The 18,310-nt window shown below is 39.4% G+C and overlaps 2 protein-coding genes across 5 annotated transcripts in view; both read left to right on the top strand.

Moving 5' to 3' along the window:
• The window catches only part of ARHGAP11A (Rho GTPase activating protein 11A), a 46,797-nt gene extending 43,019 nt beyond the window's left edge, over window positions 1-3,778 (top strand). For all 4 annotated transcript variants that reach the window (XM_054068955.1, XM_054068953.1, XM_054068954.1 and 1 more), the window contains 2 exons: window positions 615-762; window positions 1,119-3,778. In XM_054068955.1, the coding sequence (XP_053924930.1) occupies window positions 615-762; window positions 1,119-2,701 (1,731 nt within the window). In that variant the 3' untranslated portion in view covers window positions 2,702-3,778. The remainder of the gene's footprint in view (window positions 1-614; window positions 763-1,118) is intronic.
• A 1,628-nt stretch (window positions 3,779-5,406) lies between these two features.
• SCG5 (secretogranin V) overlaps window positions 5,407-18,310 on the top strand; it is a 31,005-nt gene continuing 18,101 nt past the window's right edge. The window contains exons 1-2 of the mRNA XM_054068958.1: window positions 5,407-5,564; window positions 6,569-6,801. Coding sequence (XP_053924933.1) covers window positions 5,464-5,564; window positions 6,569-6,801 — 334 coding nt within the window. The 5' untranslated portion in view covers window positions 5,407-5,463. The remainder of the gene's footprint in view (window positions 5,565-6,568; window positions 6,802-18,310) is intronic.

Below are 18,310 nucleotides of genomic sequence, written 5' to 3'. Positions count from 1 at the left end.
TGTTTAATTTATAGCAGTAACTGATCAACTGGTATTGGGTTCAGCTCGGAAGGGGTAAGAGGCTGGGAGAGGAGACGGGAATTGACCAAGGAACTACCCCATACGAAATGTCATGCTCAACAATAAATGTGGTATGGGGTTAGTTTTTCAGGGGCTGGTAGGCATTGGTCTACTTCTCATGAGTGATTGCTTTTGCATCACTTATGTGTTTGGGTTTTTATTCTTGTTCCCTGCCCTTCCTTTCACCTTTCCAGTTCTCTTCCTCAACCTGCTGGGGAGTTGGGAAGGGAGTGAGGAACCACCTGAACGGCAGCTTACCTGATAGCTGGGGTCAACCCCCACCACACTTGGAATCAGTAGGTCTCTCTGTTCCTGAAATGCTGATTTACAGCACTTGTGACCAGAATCATTATGCTCAGAGTGTGGTTAAGCCTTTCTTGCTGCAGGTGGTTGTTCCCTACCTAGTTCTACAGAGAACTGAGGAAAGGAGAAGTATGGCCAAGAAAAAGCTCCTATGGCTGATTTGTATGGCCTTTTCTGGGAGGTTTCTCTCTAAATGAGATTCCAAGTTAAAAGTTTATGTGAAAGTAATCAACAGCTTTTGTTTGTTCAAGAATATTGTATCAGGATGTGCAGTTGGTAATAGATCTGAAAATATTGGAAGACGTCTTGCAAGCCAACAAAGTTTGGAAACCAAAACTGAATGTGCAAGAAGAGATGTACTCTTCAGTCCGTATGTCCGTGAAAAAATACCTAAGAAAAGTAAGTATCTAACAATGTATTAAATGGGAGAAACTTTTCTTTCATAAAGCAAAGTAACTTTATGGACAAAAGTATAAAAGCAATGAGATTAAAAGTGCTTCTAGCTAGTAGGACAAAAGTTACTTGAATGTTAGTGGCTCCTGGGGAAAAAGAATAGGTTTAGGACAGGCTTGTTTCCAGTGTATTTTAGTAGTTCTTTTTAGTTAAGCAAGATGAGATCTCTGAAACTTAAGGGATTAATGGCATCTTTTAAATTAAGAGCTGCTTTGATAATTAGTTTTTTTAGCAATAGTTTTGCCTATAATGATCATTAAAATCTCAAGGTGGTATTCTTAAACACTCTACTTATTTTTAAGGTTCAAAGAATGTGAGCAAGTCGGAAGAAAACTTGCTAACTCCAAAATGTCATGATAAAGTAGTTCACCGAATGTCATGGAACAGTCCTACTGTTACAGATTTTCAGGTGATCAGCAGTAATGTGGGAACTCTGCCAGGATGCCCTGAAACAGGAACCTGTTCTTCCGAATCTGTTTTGATGTTTGGAAACACACCAGTTATTACAGATGAATTCAAATCCACAACTGTAAGCAAACAAAACAACAACTTAGAACTTTTGCTTTGTGAAGAGGAAAGTAATTCAACTGCAGAAACATTACTGAAAATTAAGCAAGCTTTCTCTGCTTCTGGAAGTAATCGTCACAATTTGATAGGTGATACAAAATCTTCCTTCTCAGATGTAGCAAGTGAACCGTTAAATGAAACTCCGTGTCTCTCAGGGCTCAGTTCAGAGAAAGAATTGTTAGCTGAGGAAGTTTCTGAAAATCTAGCAAATACAAAATCCATAGAGCTGTTGCATCAATTTAATAAATCTATTGTAACTGATAAACAGCAATCAAAAAAAGATGAAATTAAAGTTTTGGAGAAAAACTTCAGAACTTCTATTGAGATTGAACTTCATGTCACAAAGCCAGATATAAAAAAATCAACAGAACTTCCTGTGCCGCAAGTACTGGCCAGGGAAGACAAGATAAATGTTCAGAACAGTTCGTCAAAAGATGACTTAAACAAATTGGATTCCTTTGGAAGAAAAGAAGAAATGGGATTAACAAGCTTGCAAACAGATGAAAACCGTATGGTAGAATGCCGTAGTTTGGAAGAAGATACGGATAAACTTTCTATGGCAGGACAACTTCCTGCTTCACAGTTGCCTAAATCGCAAAATGAAGTAAGCAACCAGTACTTGCAAGCTGAAAATTCTGATAAAATTTCAACTAAAACATCAGCTGTTTCTGACCATGGAAAGGTTTCTGACCACATACAATGGTTCAATAAGCTTTCATTAAATGATCCAAGTTCGACAAGCAAAACTAAGCAGCCTCTTAAGTTTCAACGTACTCCTGTTAGACAGTCTGTAAGAAGAATCAATTCCTTATTGGAGGCTAACAGACGATCTGTAAGCTCTCAGCTCCTTCAAGCAAGTGATGTTGGTTCACCGCTTGTTAAATCTTTGAGCTATGATTCTGCACTATTCTGCACACAAAAGCCCTCAAAGAATTCTATGGCTTTGCCACTCAGGACTGAAAGTAAATATGACCAAGCTTCTGTATCTCATAAGCAGCTGAACATAACATCCACATCATGTTGCAGGCAGTTAAATCCATCAGATAAGCCTGATGTTTCTGTCAGAACTGCTGGAACGCACGAACAGAAAGCGACTGTTCATCCATCAAAGTCTGTTCTAGAAGATCTAACCAATCAGGAAACAGTGAAATCCAGTTTAAAAGTTAATGCAAACATAAATATTCCATGTGCTACCCCAGAAAAATCTACAGTCACAAGAAGTGCTTCAGGAAAGGAAAGAGCTCGTTGCAGAGGCTCTCCAAAGAATCCAATATCTAAAGTGAAACTGCTACCAGCTGCAAAACCAGTAGACTTATAAGATCAAATATGATGGCTAAATGGGCTTATTACAACTTGTTACCCTTTGGAAAATCTGAATTTGCATGATTTTTTTTCGCTCTAATTATTTGTATTTTTTGATTTATCTTTTCATTGTATGAGTCATGGACTTGTAGAAATAACAATTTGGTTTATGTTGAGGTTTTCTTCATTTACTGAAACTTCTGTAAATGCTAATCAGTTCATCCAAATGGTTTGAGTCCTAAGACAAAAATAACCTGTTTTTACAGATGTTTGTATTAGAATTCATATTTGATTATCTTGGCTTCTAAAAACTCGCTGCATCTCCCAAGACAATTTTTGCAGTATCTAGACTAAATGCCAAGTTTTTTTAAAAAAAGTACTCAGACATTTAAAACAAACCAAGCAGCCCTGAGGAAAAAAAAATATTTTGATGCTGAGTATTGGTAGTTAAATTTATTTACTTTTTAAAGTGTATCATAGCACTACTTTGATATTCAAGTTGGACCTTACACCAGACCTTACACCAAGTCTACATCTTTTGAGACCATGGTTTTTATTTCTATTCTTGTAAATTGAGACCATATTTTCCTTGTTCAGTAGGTAACCGAATTTTATTTTGACATGAGTATGTACTGAAGTGGAGAATTATTAGAACAGCTGGGAAATGTGCAGCTTATTCAAGAAGTAAGAAGTCTTAAAACTTCATGAAGTAATGTGTTCTGCAATAGGTACAAAGTATTTTCAGTTGAGAGCAGTGAAATGCTTTATCTTAATATGAAAGTATGGTTTTAACTTATTTTTAGAGCAACAGAAGAGCGTTAACTAGGGGGTAGAGAAGCAGGTTTTAGATGCTGATAGTGTTGCGAGAGACGAATGTAAGAAGCCATAGTGTGTTAAAAGTTGATTTGCACAAGCAAATGTTTACATCTTTTGGAATTAGAACTGTTTGTCTGTCATCGGTTGTAAAATTATTTAAGAGTAAACACTTGAAACTGTTCGTTAGCTTTTTGTATGTGCAAATTGCTTATTGGCAATAAGCAAGCTGTAAGAACTAAAAGCACTGGATACTTCTGGTTTTAATAAAACCATTGGTTTTGTCCCTTTTCTGAGCCTGTTTTTCTGTAATGACTTAGAAATTTAGATTTTGTTGTTATATGCAGACTATGGGTGTCAAATGAGTAAGTCTGAAAATACTGAAGTCGGAAGTAATTCTGTTTTGGCTCTCCTTTCTGTTCATCTCGGATACACATCGGTGTTCACACAAGTAGCAAAAGGCACAGTGGAACATAATTTAACAGGACCAGGATTCTAAACTTCAGTGGTAGGTTAATGAAAGGAATAGTTCTGCTTGCTTCCTATTCCCTGCCTCCTTCCCCACATATCCACCAACTTACTAGCTAAATTGGTTCAGGTTGATGATGTGGTGGAAACCTGGCCCAGCCAGCCTCGCTGAACTGCCTCACTCTTGTGTTATTACACAATTGTCAAGAAGTAACACTAGGGAAACATCTGTGGAGTGATCTTAAGAGGGTTTCTTAGTGTTGTGGTTGAGTATTGGAAGCATCAGGTTCGTGAAATAAGATAGCCAGTGTAATAGTTCACCACCATCCACAGCAGAAGCCGCTTCTCCCTGCTCTCAGCTGTAGGTGCTCCTTGCCTGTGCCTCTAGCAGGTGCTGCCGGATCCCTCAGTACGCTGAATGTAGGCACCAGAGCACCGTGTTTTGTGCAAGGCTCAGCAAAGCAAGTGCCAGCTGTCACAGCCGCTGCAAAGAGGTGGGAGATGGAAATAAGGCAGGAGGAGATAAATGCAATGTGAAGGAGGAAGAAAATCAGATCTGACTCCCGTAATAATAGTGCACTGTAACATCAATTTGTGTTTGAAAGAGCATGATTTGATTTTTCTTTTTTTTCCTGTTAATATATACCAAATATTTTGCATGCTCATGTGGCTTTGACAATGTCATGGATAGAGCAGTAAACTATTTTTGATCATCGATTCAAGCCAGTCTTCATTTTATCAGAAAGGCAAATTTTTATAAGGGACTGACAAACAAACCCTTAAATACCAGGAAAGATTGTCAAAGGAAGGTTGATGAAGTGGTGAACTTGGTTTTGGAGATTTTGTAGAACAGTTCAGGTACACCTCTGTTTATGTAAAGTTCATCATGTTTTGGAGAAAGATTAGAAACACTAGATGGACAATGGAGGTCCCTGCTGCTTATCCTAAAAGTTAGATATGTATCATGTGTTAGAGACCAGTAAAAGGAGATGGAACATGTCACATTTGTGTCAGTAGCAGTGAGGATGTTATATAAAATAGCTTTTACAAATAACTATTTTGCCAAATGCAGTTAAGTGACAGACTTCATTTAGCAAGATCTTTTTATAGTTGGATGTCACAAAGATTTGTGTCACCTGCAGACCTTTACGTGCAAATGCTTAGAGGTGTTTGCTGTATTGCTACCCCGTAAACCTGCAGTTAGGTAACACGATCATTCTGCAAGTAAACCGTTGATCGTATTCTAGGATGAGAAATCACAACAGGGAAAGAGACACCATCCTAGAAATACGCACTATCTAATTTCTGTAGCGGCTAATCCACCACCAAGCTTCAGTTTATTTTTAGAGCATTGTGTTTAGCTGAAACGGGAGATATTTAGCACTCCCACCCCCTCCCCCCAAAAGGCTTTTGTATCATCTTTATTTGACCGACGAGGAGCCGGCGGAGCGCAGCCGCGGGGGGCAGGGGGCGAGGGCTGCTGGCTGCGCACGGAGGATGCGCGGCCGCGGAGCCGCCGCACCCGCACAGCCGCGCCGGGAGCGGGAGGTGGGGATTACGGTCGGCGGGGCGCAGCGCGGAGGTGCGGGATCGTGCAGGTAGGCAGGCGGCGGGGTGGCAGCCCCGCTCGGCTTTGTATTGACGGAGAATGTTTAGTAGATAAGCGAGCGCTTTCTTTCGCTGAAGCGGAAAAAGGCGGCGGAGGGGCTGGCGCTGCGCTCCCCGGCAGCGGCTGGAGAGGGGGAGCGCTTCCAGCCTTGCGTTTTCAGCCATTTTTGCCTCTTAAGATGTTTTCAGGTGCTTTGCGTGGGGTGGTCGGAGCAGGGAAATGGCTTTAAACGTTTGGAGTGGGGAAATTAGGCAGCTTTTTTATTTATTTGAGGGATTGGAAGGCATTGTTCTGTGATGGGGGTGCGGGAGCGTTCAGAAACAAGTGTTCAGATGAAAATTCAGCCTATCAAAAAAGACAGTAGTGATTTTGGGGTATTTTCTTTTTTTCCTAATTAAACTGCTGTGCAGCCATTTAGTGAAAGGGATTGAGGGAAACAAACGTTTGCATCTGGTAGGTAAGACAGTGCATGTGAAGTCAGAAGGCTTTTGTCTTAACATACAAATAAAATATAATGCAAGTTGTTCAGCAGTTTCTAGGAATTAATTTTTCAGGCAATGCAAGAATAGAGCTTGGAAAATAGCTCCTGGCTGAGGAGTTCTTTGCTTTTAGCGTAGAACTTTATAAAATAGCATAATAAGCATTGGGGGGGGGCAAAACGTATTCTCATTACATGAAGAGTGGGTCCATTTTGTTTGCAGTCATTGTTAATGAATGTTATGGGCAAATGCAAATCAGAATATCGATTTCTGTGGTTTGCTACCTAATATTCTTTTCAGAAGAGAAGAACCTACCCCACCCTATTTCTCCCACTTTCCACCTGGTCCCCCCTTCCCCCCAAGTTTTCACCTGGCTAAGTTTTCAGCTGCCCCTGGAAGCTGTGGTAATAAACTCTGTTGTGCAGTAGTAAGATCAGAAGTTATTTCCAGCATGCACACTGGACTCCTTTTCCACTACTATTTATAATCAATTCCTTTTTTTTTTTTTCCACAGGATACAAGGGGCTACCAGGATGACAACTGCCTTGCTTTGTAACATGATATTTCTGCTGGCATTTGGACTGGCTTCAGCCTTTAGCCACAGCCCTAGGACCCCTGACAGGGTTTCTGAAGCAGATATTCAGAGGCTTCTCCATGGAGTTATGGAGCAATTAGGCATTGCCAGACCCCGAGTAGAATATCCGGCGCACCAGGCTATGAATCTAGTTGGTCCACAAAGCATTGAAGGTACCTAATTTCTGCTTTGAATTATGATGAATTTATTAATATCCTTTGGTAATATTTATTGTTTTGCACATCTATGCAGAATATCCTGAGCTTTAATTATGGACTTCTTTACTATATTGTTGCCTCATCTTTGTTTTAAAATGATCATCTATATTTAACTTTCCTTAGAGTAATGATTTTGGCAGGAGAACTAGCAGGATTTTTTTATGTACAGGCTTTGTAGAAAGAAGTCATGTTGTCTTGGAAGTGTATGGTCTTCAATGCCTCAAAGTAATGGGTTTACTAAGTTCTTCCTCCGTGGTGTATATAAATGCATCACAGGAACAAAATGTGAGCGATAGAGCCTGAATCTCATGGATTTTTGGAAACATTTGTGGACCAGAAAAGATCAAATGTTTGCAGTGTTATACAAGATGAAGGGAGAAACCTTATCCAGGGGGGCTCTCCCTGTGTGCTGCAAACCCCTGTGCAGCCCTCTGTGGGACAGCATCAACGCTGGAGCCGCAGGGCTGCAAGCAGCAGGATGCAAGGGTGGAAAGGATGTGGGTCCTCTTCTCCCTGCACCCACAAGTACCACCTCAGCACTGTGCTGCTGTGATGAATGCTTAGGTTCATCTCTCTGGCCGGTACTTCTGGTCTAACTCTGTAAGTAAATTTTCCTTAGGAACTGGGCTTCTGTAACTCAAATGTTAGGGTATTAGGACAGCGTTGCAATGTAATGCTACCTGAATTGTAATAAGCTAGCACTTAGTCTGGTATTACAGCAAAAGGTTGAAAGATGCAGCTCCAATATTATAATTTATGTGTGAACATCAAAACAGAGCAGAAAATCTCAACCTTTCTCTCTCTCACAATTAAACCATCTGATTGCAGTGTAGCAAGTCTTCACAGTTCATTGTAAGTCTGTGCCCATTCAGAACTAAAGACTATCTTAGCCAAAGAGTAAAATTGCATTAACGGAGGCTAAGGAGAGGATTAAAACTGTATAGATATTTCTGCCAGCTAATTACAGACCTAAGTTAGTGTATCTCCTGAAGAAACTTTGATAGGCACATGCTTTTTGACAAACCTAAATGACAGAGAATAGCCTTTCAAAATTTAGTCTGTGCCCTTTTCTCTTCCTTCATGAGTGTTTCAATCTAAAGAAATTAGGACAGACTGGTAAATGTGAGTAATTTTATTGTCTGTCTGCCTCTCTACCCTGTACTTGTTTGGTTTTTTTGTGGTTTTGTTTGTTTGTTTTTGGTTTTGTTTTTTAAAAAAACTTAGAAGTATAAGGAATAACAAGTTTCTGATCCTTGAGGTTTTTTTCTTTAGGTTTGTTTGTGGATTTTTTTTATTAGGGTTTATTGGGGGAGTGTGTGTGTTTTGGTGAGGTTTTTTTAGCAGAGAAATTGAATTTAAGCGTATTATGAAAAAATAAGCAAATCTGCATCTCTGACAAATATTTTATCTCTGCTTGTTTGACAGTACTTTTTAATTACAATTTTAGTGAAAACTGATTAAAAATCTTTTTTTTTTTTTTTTTTTAAGCAGTGAAACTTTCCTGGTGCTTGTGAGAGTAGAATAACACTAGTTTTCCGGTAGTCCTTACAGTCTTTCACAAGAAGTAGGTTGGACCAAACCTTTTTCCCTCCCCTTCCTTTTAATAAAAATGCCTTCTGTTTATATAACACAGTCAAACTGAAAGATGATAAATCTAGTTTATTTATCATATTTAGCATTCCCCTCTTGATCAGATAAGGATGACTCTCCTTTTTCAAGTCTACCATGGATGTTTAACAGGCTATTGAGAAATGTCTGCAAAAGCAAAAAAAAAAAATCCAACATTTCTGTCAAATGTTTCTTTTCATGGAGTATCTTGTGCTAAGATTTGCAATAGTAACACTTGCTCTTTCTTTGGTTTCTTGTGGTAATATGTCTGCCTCTGTGTAGAGATATCTTAAAATACCTGATTAGAAACATCAGCTTAAGAAAGTGTTGGTTCTAATTACAAGATTAATATGATTTTGTGTCATTCTACTCAATATATTCTCATGCTGTTTATTTTAAAAGTACATATAATTCAGAAAATTCTCACCGTAAGTTTGTCTTTAAATATAGCCTGGGAATTACAGGATAGCTAATCCAACAAAACTTGCATTTCATTCACCAGTGATTTTAACTATTGCGTCATGAAAGATTTCACATTTTAATATAGTAATCACTGATCAGTTAACTGTGTTTCTTCTTATCCTTTTAAAATGTTTATTTTTGTATAATTTGGAGAAAAACCTGCACAACGGGTTTGATTTTCTATTAGGTGTCTTCTGCTTTGGAAACAGAACTGCTAAAATGGCGTGGTAGGACATTTATTCAAAACAGTCTAGTTCTGTAAGAGATTCCTGTACATAGTGCTTCCATATATGGTGTCAGCCTGAAAAATCGCATTTTTCACTATTTTCCCCACAGTCTGCCCACTACTCAGTTATTGCCAGGGGACTGACATTCCTGACTTCCCAGCGGCTCCAGTCAGACAGTGTTTTCTAAACAAAATAGAATAGGAACTGGGTAGAGGCAAAGACCTTGTCCTTGGTGAGGAATGAGGACAGGAGGCATTGGCACGAGGATTCCCGTGAGGTGTTGCCCTGCGATGAGCGGATGAAGTGTAATGCTCAGTACAGTAAAAATATTGTGATCCCCCTGAACTGGTTTTGTTTTTTGTTTGTTGTTGGGTTTTTTTTTGGCCAAGGGGGGTCTTTGGATTTTACATATTCTGTGAAATACCATCATATGATTTAGAAACAGAATTTCCTCAGAGAAGGAAGCTCCGGTCTCTGCTTTGCTGAACAGAGGGGGAGCTTTGTGAAAGAATGTTTCTGGTGGTGGTGAGGTCTTACAACTTGCTTGTATCTCAGATACTTCTTGGCCAGTGTGAAAGGCGGTGAACTGAGGGAAAAAACTAAAAGGGAAAGGGAAAAAAGAGTTTTAACGATAATTGGAATATGTCACAGCAAAATGGTGTTTTCATCCTAAATACTGTAATAGCAGTTCATTAACTGCTCTCCTAAGCTGCAGTCTTCATTGGGAATTTTTGCGTGAAGGTAGTGGAGAATAGAATTGCATATGAAACTCTTACTATTTATGAGAAATTTTGAGCTGCCATGAGTGTTGACTTCCAGCCATTTTTCAGACTGTAGGTTGCAGTGACCGATGTAGACAGTTTAAAAACCTGGTTCATTCTATGCCAGCGCCCTCATCATTAGCCCACTGACTGATTTGGAGTGGACCTGTTTCTTATTTTGATTAGATATTGCATCTCGGCATCAAAAAAAAAACCACTTCATGAACCAGAGCTTAATAAATTTAATATGTTCCTACAGAAAATTGTTTTACTTAGCAAAATGTTTTGTCAGAAATTACCCCAGCAATGTAGACCTGCAGCAGTGTTGATGGCAATGGATGCCATTGGCTTCAGCCAAGCCAGGATTCCAGAAGTATCACTGATTTTCAAAAGGCCAAAATGTCACCAGTTATGTGTGTACACTTGCAAATGAGGTGCTGTCAGGAAAAATTAATTTCTGTGGCTTTGGAATTTGGAAACAAATTTAGGCTGCCATAATATAGACAAGTTTATACTAGCAGCCTGATTATAATGAAATGTTTGCAAATTTGAGTGATTGTTATAATAACCTTTTCCAGCTGAATAAGATCTTAATAATGTTATATGTAACAAAAATACTGTTGCTGTTAGCTCATAACCAGATTTTCTAATTATGTGCATTTTTCATCTCAGCTATCTACATTTTTTCTGGTGTTAATCATCATATTTTGACTTCAAAGTGCTAAAACCAGAGAGTGGATGTGTTGCGAGGAACTATACATGGTCTTCTCCCTTCTGCATCCTAAAAAAAGCTTTCTTGGCTCTACGAAGTGAAGTCACAAACTTGCTCTGTGCCAAGAAAACTGGAAGATGGACACTTTTCAGAAAACACATGTAGTGGCATGTGATCTCTTTCCTAAGTGACCAAATAGTTTTCTAGTTGATGGATACAAAAAAGTAGAGTTTGTTGTTTGAAAGAAGCCTTTTCTTATGATGAAATATGTGAGTACGTAGGGATATTTTTTGTTCTCCTTCCCTTTGCATTTACCGGTTTACCTGTCACCTCAGATCAAGCTGCTAAAATAGGAGTAGAGTCTAGAAAATGCCTGATAAAAAGTTTAATTTTAAAATTACTGTGATGTTTTAAAAAAAAAAGTTAAAATTACTGTGATGTTTAAGCTGTGTGTAGTCCAAGGAGAGGTCAGAGGTCCAGAGGATTGTGAGCAGGTGGATTTTCTCTCTCAGTGGCAGTGCAAGCTGCCTGGGGAGGATGGTTTCTCTGCCCTGAGCTCACCTGAGGGTGGTGTAGAGGTAGCGTGAGCTCTCTTCCTTTGCTAAGGCTCTGTTAGCTGAGTGGAAGCAGTTCACAGGATAAATAGGTCACAACAATGGAAATTTGCTGGCTGATTCCCTATCCTTGTGTACAGCAGCTGGCTGATGATGCGTGGCATGACAGCACGGTAGAAGCCAAACAGATGCTGCGTAATGAGTGTCAAGAGAAGATGCTTTAACACCCGAGGTGGTATCTTAGAAGCATCTGTTTTTTGCTGACCACTTAATAGATTTTCTTTCTGCACACTCCGCAATTTCTCAAAGTAATAAGCCCATATTAACTACTTCATTTTCTCTAATAATAATTGTCTCTCCTTGTTAATTTATCTTTTCAGTAAGCTATATTGGAGTCACTTAGCAGTATCCGTAGAAAGAGAGGAAAAAACACAGAAAAGCAAAATAGGAATTGAATAGGCTATACTCAATTTTTCATAGACAAGAAGGGGGCTGTGTCTATGTTAACAGAGATCAAAAGAATAAAATAAAAAATTACTTCAGCATTTCAAAAACGGAAGTTATTTTTTCTCCCTGGCAAGGAGTTTATGAAGTAAGAGAACATGTAGGTTTCTGGTTTGTTTGGTTTTGGCTTGTTTTGGGGTTTTGTTGAGGTTTGTTTGTTTGTTTGTTTGTTTTAGTCTTTCCCTGCATGCTTATAAGTTTGTGCCAATATTTAAGGGGTTTTTTTTTTTGAGAGGAGGGGAAGGGACTATGTCTCTAATGTGATCTTCAGGACTATTCTACCATGCACAGGAGAACACTAGGATCTCACTGCAACACACGGGGGCACCAGTAGCTCAGCTTGGGCTGTTCATAGCTCTTGACTTCATAATGGGAAATGCGAAGATCTATTTTCATTTTGCAGATACCTTCTCCTTACATTTTCATTGCTTCCTGTGCAATTCCATACAACTGAAAGCCTCCTTGGTGGTTTCTTTGTTTGCATTGGATTTGGTTGGTTTGGTTTTGTTTCTTAAAAGCACTTCAAAGTAGACGATGGTTGATGAAGGTGCTGGCATGACAGCCCAGAGGGGTCTGAAGTTTTCAGTCTGCGGAAGAGGTGTAGTGCTGTCAGCAGTGGTGGTCACATAAGAGGCAATATTTAAAGTTCTGATCTGTTGTAAGAATAAGAAAATATGATGCCTCTTTGGGAGGCTTTTGACTCTCCTGCAGAGACTGCTTATAGTGAAAAGGCTGGGGTTTATTTGAATGTTTTGAAAGTGCATGAATACCTGCTTATTGTTTTAGAAAAAGCTATTTACTGTTTGTCTGTTTGAGATTATAAAACTTAAAGGAGTCTGGAACATTATGCTAATGTTTCTACTAACAACTTGCAGTTAGTGACCTGTCAGTGCAGACTCTGTACTTTGCATGACATCTACTGTCTGTAAAATTATGCAGATTACTCATACATGTTAATAAAGACTATTTTGTTTACATTTTCCTAATAAGAAAACTAAGACAGACAGTAGTGGATGACCTTGCTGTCTGGCCTATAACATACCTGCAAGACCACTGCTTGTTTCCTACAAGGAGAGTAAAATCTTACTAGAAAGTTGCCAAAATTTTTGCTCGTGGATGCACTCAGTGAAACTAGTGCAGAAATTACGTTTGCACTCATTTGCTTTTGGGCTCGTGTGTGCTATGCTTGTACTTCAATATATTGGGATTTCCATGGGTGACTAGAAATAATAACCATTGACAAATGGAAGTATGATGTCTGGGGGTCAACAAACATGACAATGTTGTGGCTGCATCCTCTTAGCTCTGGTTTACCGTCTCTGTGGTGGCACCCAAGGGTAGCAGTATAGGAGTCCCCGGGCTGGAGCAGACCTCCCACTGCCAGTTCTCCTGCTTCGGGGCTGCGTAGTAGTGTCAATTTAGCGTAAAGAGACCACAGAATCATTTGGGATTTGGATTATTGTATCTGTTCTATAGAGAAAGTCCTGCTGCAGTTAAGACTTAAAGTTACATTCACATTGGGACTGCTTTTGCTGAGGCACACATGACTTTAATCAAATGCTGTGTTATGAGCCTGACATTTTAACAAACAAAATCAAGCCCCACATCATTCTACTAGTCTCTGCTTTCAGGGATTGGTTTAGTTTGGTTTTGGTCTTGTTTTTTGGTTGTTTGTTTTTTGGGGTTTTTTTTGCAAATTACTGAAATAGCCCAGGAAATATGATTTCAAAATTTAATATGGGTACACTTTTTTACAAATTAATATGGTAGACATCTGGATTTGTGTATAGATCTGACTAAAAATACCTATAATTTTCTTTGTATTTTATTCCCCAGACTGTAATGTCAAACATAACCAGAATTTGAGTATCAGGCAGTGGTGTGTGTTGTAAGAGAGGCAATTTAGAATGCTAATTCCTGAATTTAAAAGCTAATGACAGTGCCAAATGACAGCAGTGGTTTACAGTATATTTTCTATATCTGAATAAGTGGTATGGTACAGCTCTGTGAAGAAATTGCATGTAAAATGATTATATCTGTACCTCCACAAAGAGGAAAATAATGAGATGGTATGACTTCATTTGTTCTTTATTAAAGAACAGTGCTTGAAAAGTTGGCCCCTAATATCCTTGCTTCCATATGTATTTATAAGCTATGACAAGGGCTGAAATAATAAGAAAGCAGAGTTGGTTTTTGTATGGATGTGTGGAGGTGGTGTTGTGTTATTATCTCAATGTCTTTGACAGCTCTTGAGGAGCGAGGGCACGATCCAGTGCAGGCTGTGGGTGCTACACCTGTGGACTTTGCTGCTTCTGAAATTCAGGAACTGACCTTTCTTGATGCCCTAGTGCAGTAAGAGGTATTTAGGCGTTGCTCGTCTCCTCTGTGTGTCTGGGGAGAGGCAGGGAAAATTCCTTCTCTTATCAGAGAAGTCAGTCAGCGGGGAACGCAAAAAGAAGAGTTTATTAATCCCTGTTTCTCTCCAGATCTTTGTTATTTGCATGTGAGTCTAAGCGACCTTATTTAGATTTGAGGCTTTGAACCTTTTCTGAACAACATGCATATAACAGTCCTCTTCTTGTAGCTTCAGGAAGGAGTGCAGGTGTCACATTCTTCTTCTAAGGCACCAAGAAGATAAAGAGACTCCAGCTCTTAAAACCTCCCACTAAGCACTATTATGCAGTATAGACTACTGCTGCTGTTCATAGTGTCATCTTTAAAAGGTACCACCAATGGAGAAAGCAGTTGGAGATGGGACTGTTTCAGGGAAGCAAGGTGGCAGGTCTGTAGGGATTTAGAATTGAGTAGATTCTCAGGTACCTAAAGGTAAATAATCGATTAGAATGGGATTTGTAGCCACAATTACTTTTTTCGGCATGTTAGTAGAAGGTAATAATCCAATAAGAGGTAGGACATCTGAAGAGGAGAGGGAATACAATAGCTTCTGTATTGTCTGATGCTTTATAGTAATTTTGGTTTTTAGTGTTGGCAGATGGCATATAGAAATTTAATATGAACCTGTAAAATTTTATCTAGCAACGGAATATGGTTCATAAGTATTTAGGAATCTGCCAGTGAAGATTGGCCAACTTATGACGAGCTTTTTTTTCCAAGATTTTTCCCCTGCTTGTCTCTCACATAAAATAAATCCTTGAGCACAGTAGTTAAGATTTATACCTTTTTGTAATTGTTCTTAAAATCATGAGCATTTCCCCTGCTCCCATCTGAATTTCAAATTAACTTGCAGCACAAAGAGCTTTTTTTGATTTATTTGTTTCTATGAAAAGATATTTTAGAAGTATAGACAAAGAAGAGATTCTTACTTTTCTTGATTAAGGTGTTGTGTGCAGGAGATAAGATCTCCAGCACACTTTGAAGGTTTCCAGAGCTCTTCTTTCTGTGCTTGCTGTCATACGTACTTTCAGCAATGCCCTCTCAGCTGCTGCAGGGATGAATGAGCAGAGCAGCATTCTCAACTGCTGAACAGGAGGGAGGAGGAAGCTGTTTTCTTTGCTTGGGATGTTTCAGTATATCACGTTACCTGGCCCAAGTCCCTCTTGCAGCACCAAGGAGCAGCTTGCCGGGCAGGGCTCTTCATCTTGCCCCTGTCTTGCATCTTCATCAGGGGCTGATCCTTTTATTCAAATGCAAAATAAACCTCATTTTGACTCATGTTGGCAGAAGTTTTGAATAGACAGGCCTCTGCTTTTGGAGTTGTGAGGTTACGCCAGCTCACTAAAGCAGGGACTTGGGAGCTTTGTAGCCCCAAACTAGTATTGTTCACAATGAGGTTGTTCGGGGTACTTAGAAAATATACCCTAGTGGCAGCTGTCAGGCGGGCATGTGAAGCTTTTAAACACTTCTGTTGATGAACCAACTGGGACTGTGAGCCATGTGCGTGGAAAATGGGATTGAATGAATATGAATGGGGAAATGAACAGGAAAACTTCATGAAGTTCAGCGGAGCAGTACACAAACCCCATGGTGCCGTTGTTGACAATTGTAGTGCCTCCATGCTTCACATTACAGGAGCAAAAGGAGTATTTTTCTATGGATGCGTTGACATTCATGGAGCATCTGGGCTTCTCTTGCAGCTAGCATCAATATCAGCGAATAAAGTGCTCCAGTCTTTCATCGGCACTTTTACATTTGTAGGACTGGAATAGGGTCCCATCCCTCACAGGATGGAGTTGGCCACTGGCTTCCATTCATTGCCCTGTTTCCTGGAGCCGTGCACTGCACACATGGTCATTAGCAAGGCAGTGTTATGGTACCTACAGGTGTGTGTTGTTTGCTGGATGTGCTTTCCCTCGCCCCTGCTGATCCATGGTAGCTGGAAGTCAGTGTGGCCTGTTTCTGCTTACCATGCAGGTTGCACTGTGTTTGTAAAAAGGGTAAACTTATCCCCATGGTGAAGTGCGAAAGCTTTCTTCTCAGGCTGAAGGGCAAATGAATGTAGTCCATTAGAGGACCATTCAACCAAGGGAGACATAAGAGATTGTTTTTGCGCTCTGTCAGCAAGCGAGCTGCTGGGGGCTTTTTATTGTGTGCAGTTTGAATAATGAATAATAATGGCATATAAGCTACTGTTATAAATTTATTGTGAGAGAAGCATGGGCATTACTTTGGTCCTAAGTGTTTCACAATAAAAGCATTTAGTATCTTAAATATTTGTACTGTTTGTAATTAAAATATGGGATAAAATGGAATTATTCACTGAAAGCAAGGTCAGTAATTGTGATGTGTGTGTGCTTAAGGCTTTAAGAAACCATTGAAAGGAATTTTTTCTTCTCTAGAGAAAAAGCAAATGAATCTCTATAGTTTTAATAAACTTTGTGTCATCAAGGAGAAGACAAGCTGACTCTGGACTCTGGGTACGTATAGCTGTAGTTTTCTTTGATTTCCTCAGGCATGCTCTTGAGTGGTTAAGAAAGTTGGCTAGGTTTGCATTTTTCCTTTCTTAGTTCTCCTGTGTTCTTTATCTTTCCCTGTTCTTGCATTTAGCAGCTTCTGTGGAATAGAGGAAATGTGCTAATTCATAATTTTTTCATTGTCTTTCATTTTCTGATCTTAGTCTCAGCAGCTGGGATAGGGCAGTCTGGGATGAAGCTAGTTGAAGATGCATGGGGTAAATGGCATTGGAACTGTAGAGCTTTTAGTGATGTTAGAAAGGGTAAGGAAAATGAAAATGCATTTTTTGCAGTCGGAATTTTTTGACAGTTTGAATTAGTCGGATTACATGGTAGGGAGTCTCGCAGATAACAAAGGAAAACAAAAAGGAAGTTAGTGGATGGTGTCCTATTTTAAGATACAAGAACACCAGAAAGCATTCTGCCAAACTTGCCTTTGATTAGGGATGAAACATGGCTTTTGAATGTGGCAATGATATAGCAAAGGTGGGTACAGTAAGATGACTGGGAACAGAAGTGCAGGATAGTATGGATAGCTGACACAGTGAAAGGAAAAAAGAGCCTTCTCTGTATTACATAGGGCACACTGGAAATATTTTTGAAGACCTTTCCCAGGGCTAAGGACAAGTAGTCTAGATTAACAAAAGATTTTGCAAAGCAGGAAGGATGGTACTGTGTCTCTGATTAATATCTGTTTACTCACTCAGGTGTCTTACAGAAATGGGATAGGGTACACCAGGCTTCTCTTGTAGTTCATATTTGCTTGAGGTTTGTACAGCCGAGAATCATAAGATGTGCAATGCTTACTCAGGGAGTGTATTCGTCTACGCATCTGGGAAGTGCTTGGACACTTTGAGAATCTGCTTCATAATGTTTAAGAGCAAAACCATGAAAACTATGGCATTTAGCATGACTTTTTAAGTAAAGGGCTTTTAATTTGGGGTATGAGATCTATTTATTCACAGCAGATACGCACGATCCATTCTACTGTGCATGTCCTGGCTAAGATTGTCCAAACCACTTCTCTTTTGAATTTGGAAGGGAGGTAATCCTACCTACGCCATGGTGCAGGAAACTGTTCCAGCCAGACTGAAACACAAATTTGTCCCATTATTTGTCTTCAATTGTTCTGCAATAATTTTATACTTTCGAAAATTCATTCTCACTGACTTTCTTAAAATGACTGTTCTGGGGGCAACGTTGCTTGTTTGTATTTGATGTGGAGGATTGCTTCTGAGAGCAGATTTGTTTCAGTTGTGCTTTACACTACAAATACATGGGTAGCAGCAACTAGAACTTCAGTGGACTAACAGCATTTCCCTTGGATGTGTTTGAACAAGGGAATATTCAATGCTGGCAAGAAATTAGTTCCTCTGTGGTTTCTTTTCCTTTTTTTCCCCCCTCTTATTTTTTTTCTCCCAGGAATGGAGTGGTTGTGTTGTTCTCCCACCCATAGAGATGGTATTGCTCCTACAAAGAAATAAGCTAAAATGTGTGTACTTTAGATTTTTATTCTCCAGTTGAGATGATACCAGCAGTTGGTGAGATGATCATAGGGAAGGGGAGAAGCATTGTTCTACTTTTGGTTTTTCACTCTGCATCAGTTTTAAGACCAGTGCCAGAAGACAGTTACATATATGCATTTATGAAATCCAAATCTTACTCATGACAATAGCAGCCCCTGTCCAAAAGACTGTAGAGATGTAACATAACTACGTACTAACAC

This window comes from Cuculus canorus, chromosome 5 (genome assembly GCF_017976375.1).
Source record: "Cuculus canorus isolate bCucCan1 chromosome 5, bCucCan1.pri, whole genome shotgun sequence".
Taxonomy (NCBI): domain Eukaryota; kingdom Metazoa; phylum Chordata; class Aves; order Cuculiformes; family Cuculidae; genus Cuculus; species Cuculus canorus.
Note: the sequence above shows the minus strand (reverse complement) of the source record. Positions and strands in the feature narration are given on the sequence as shown.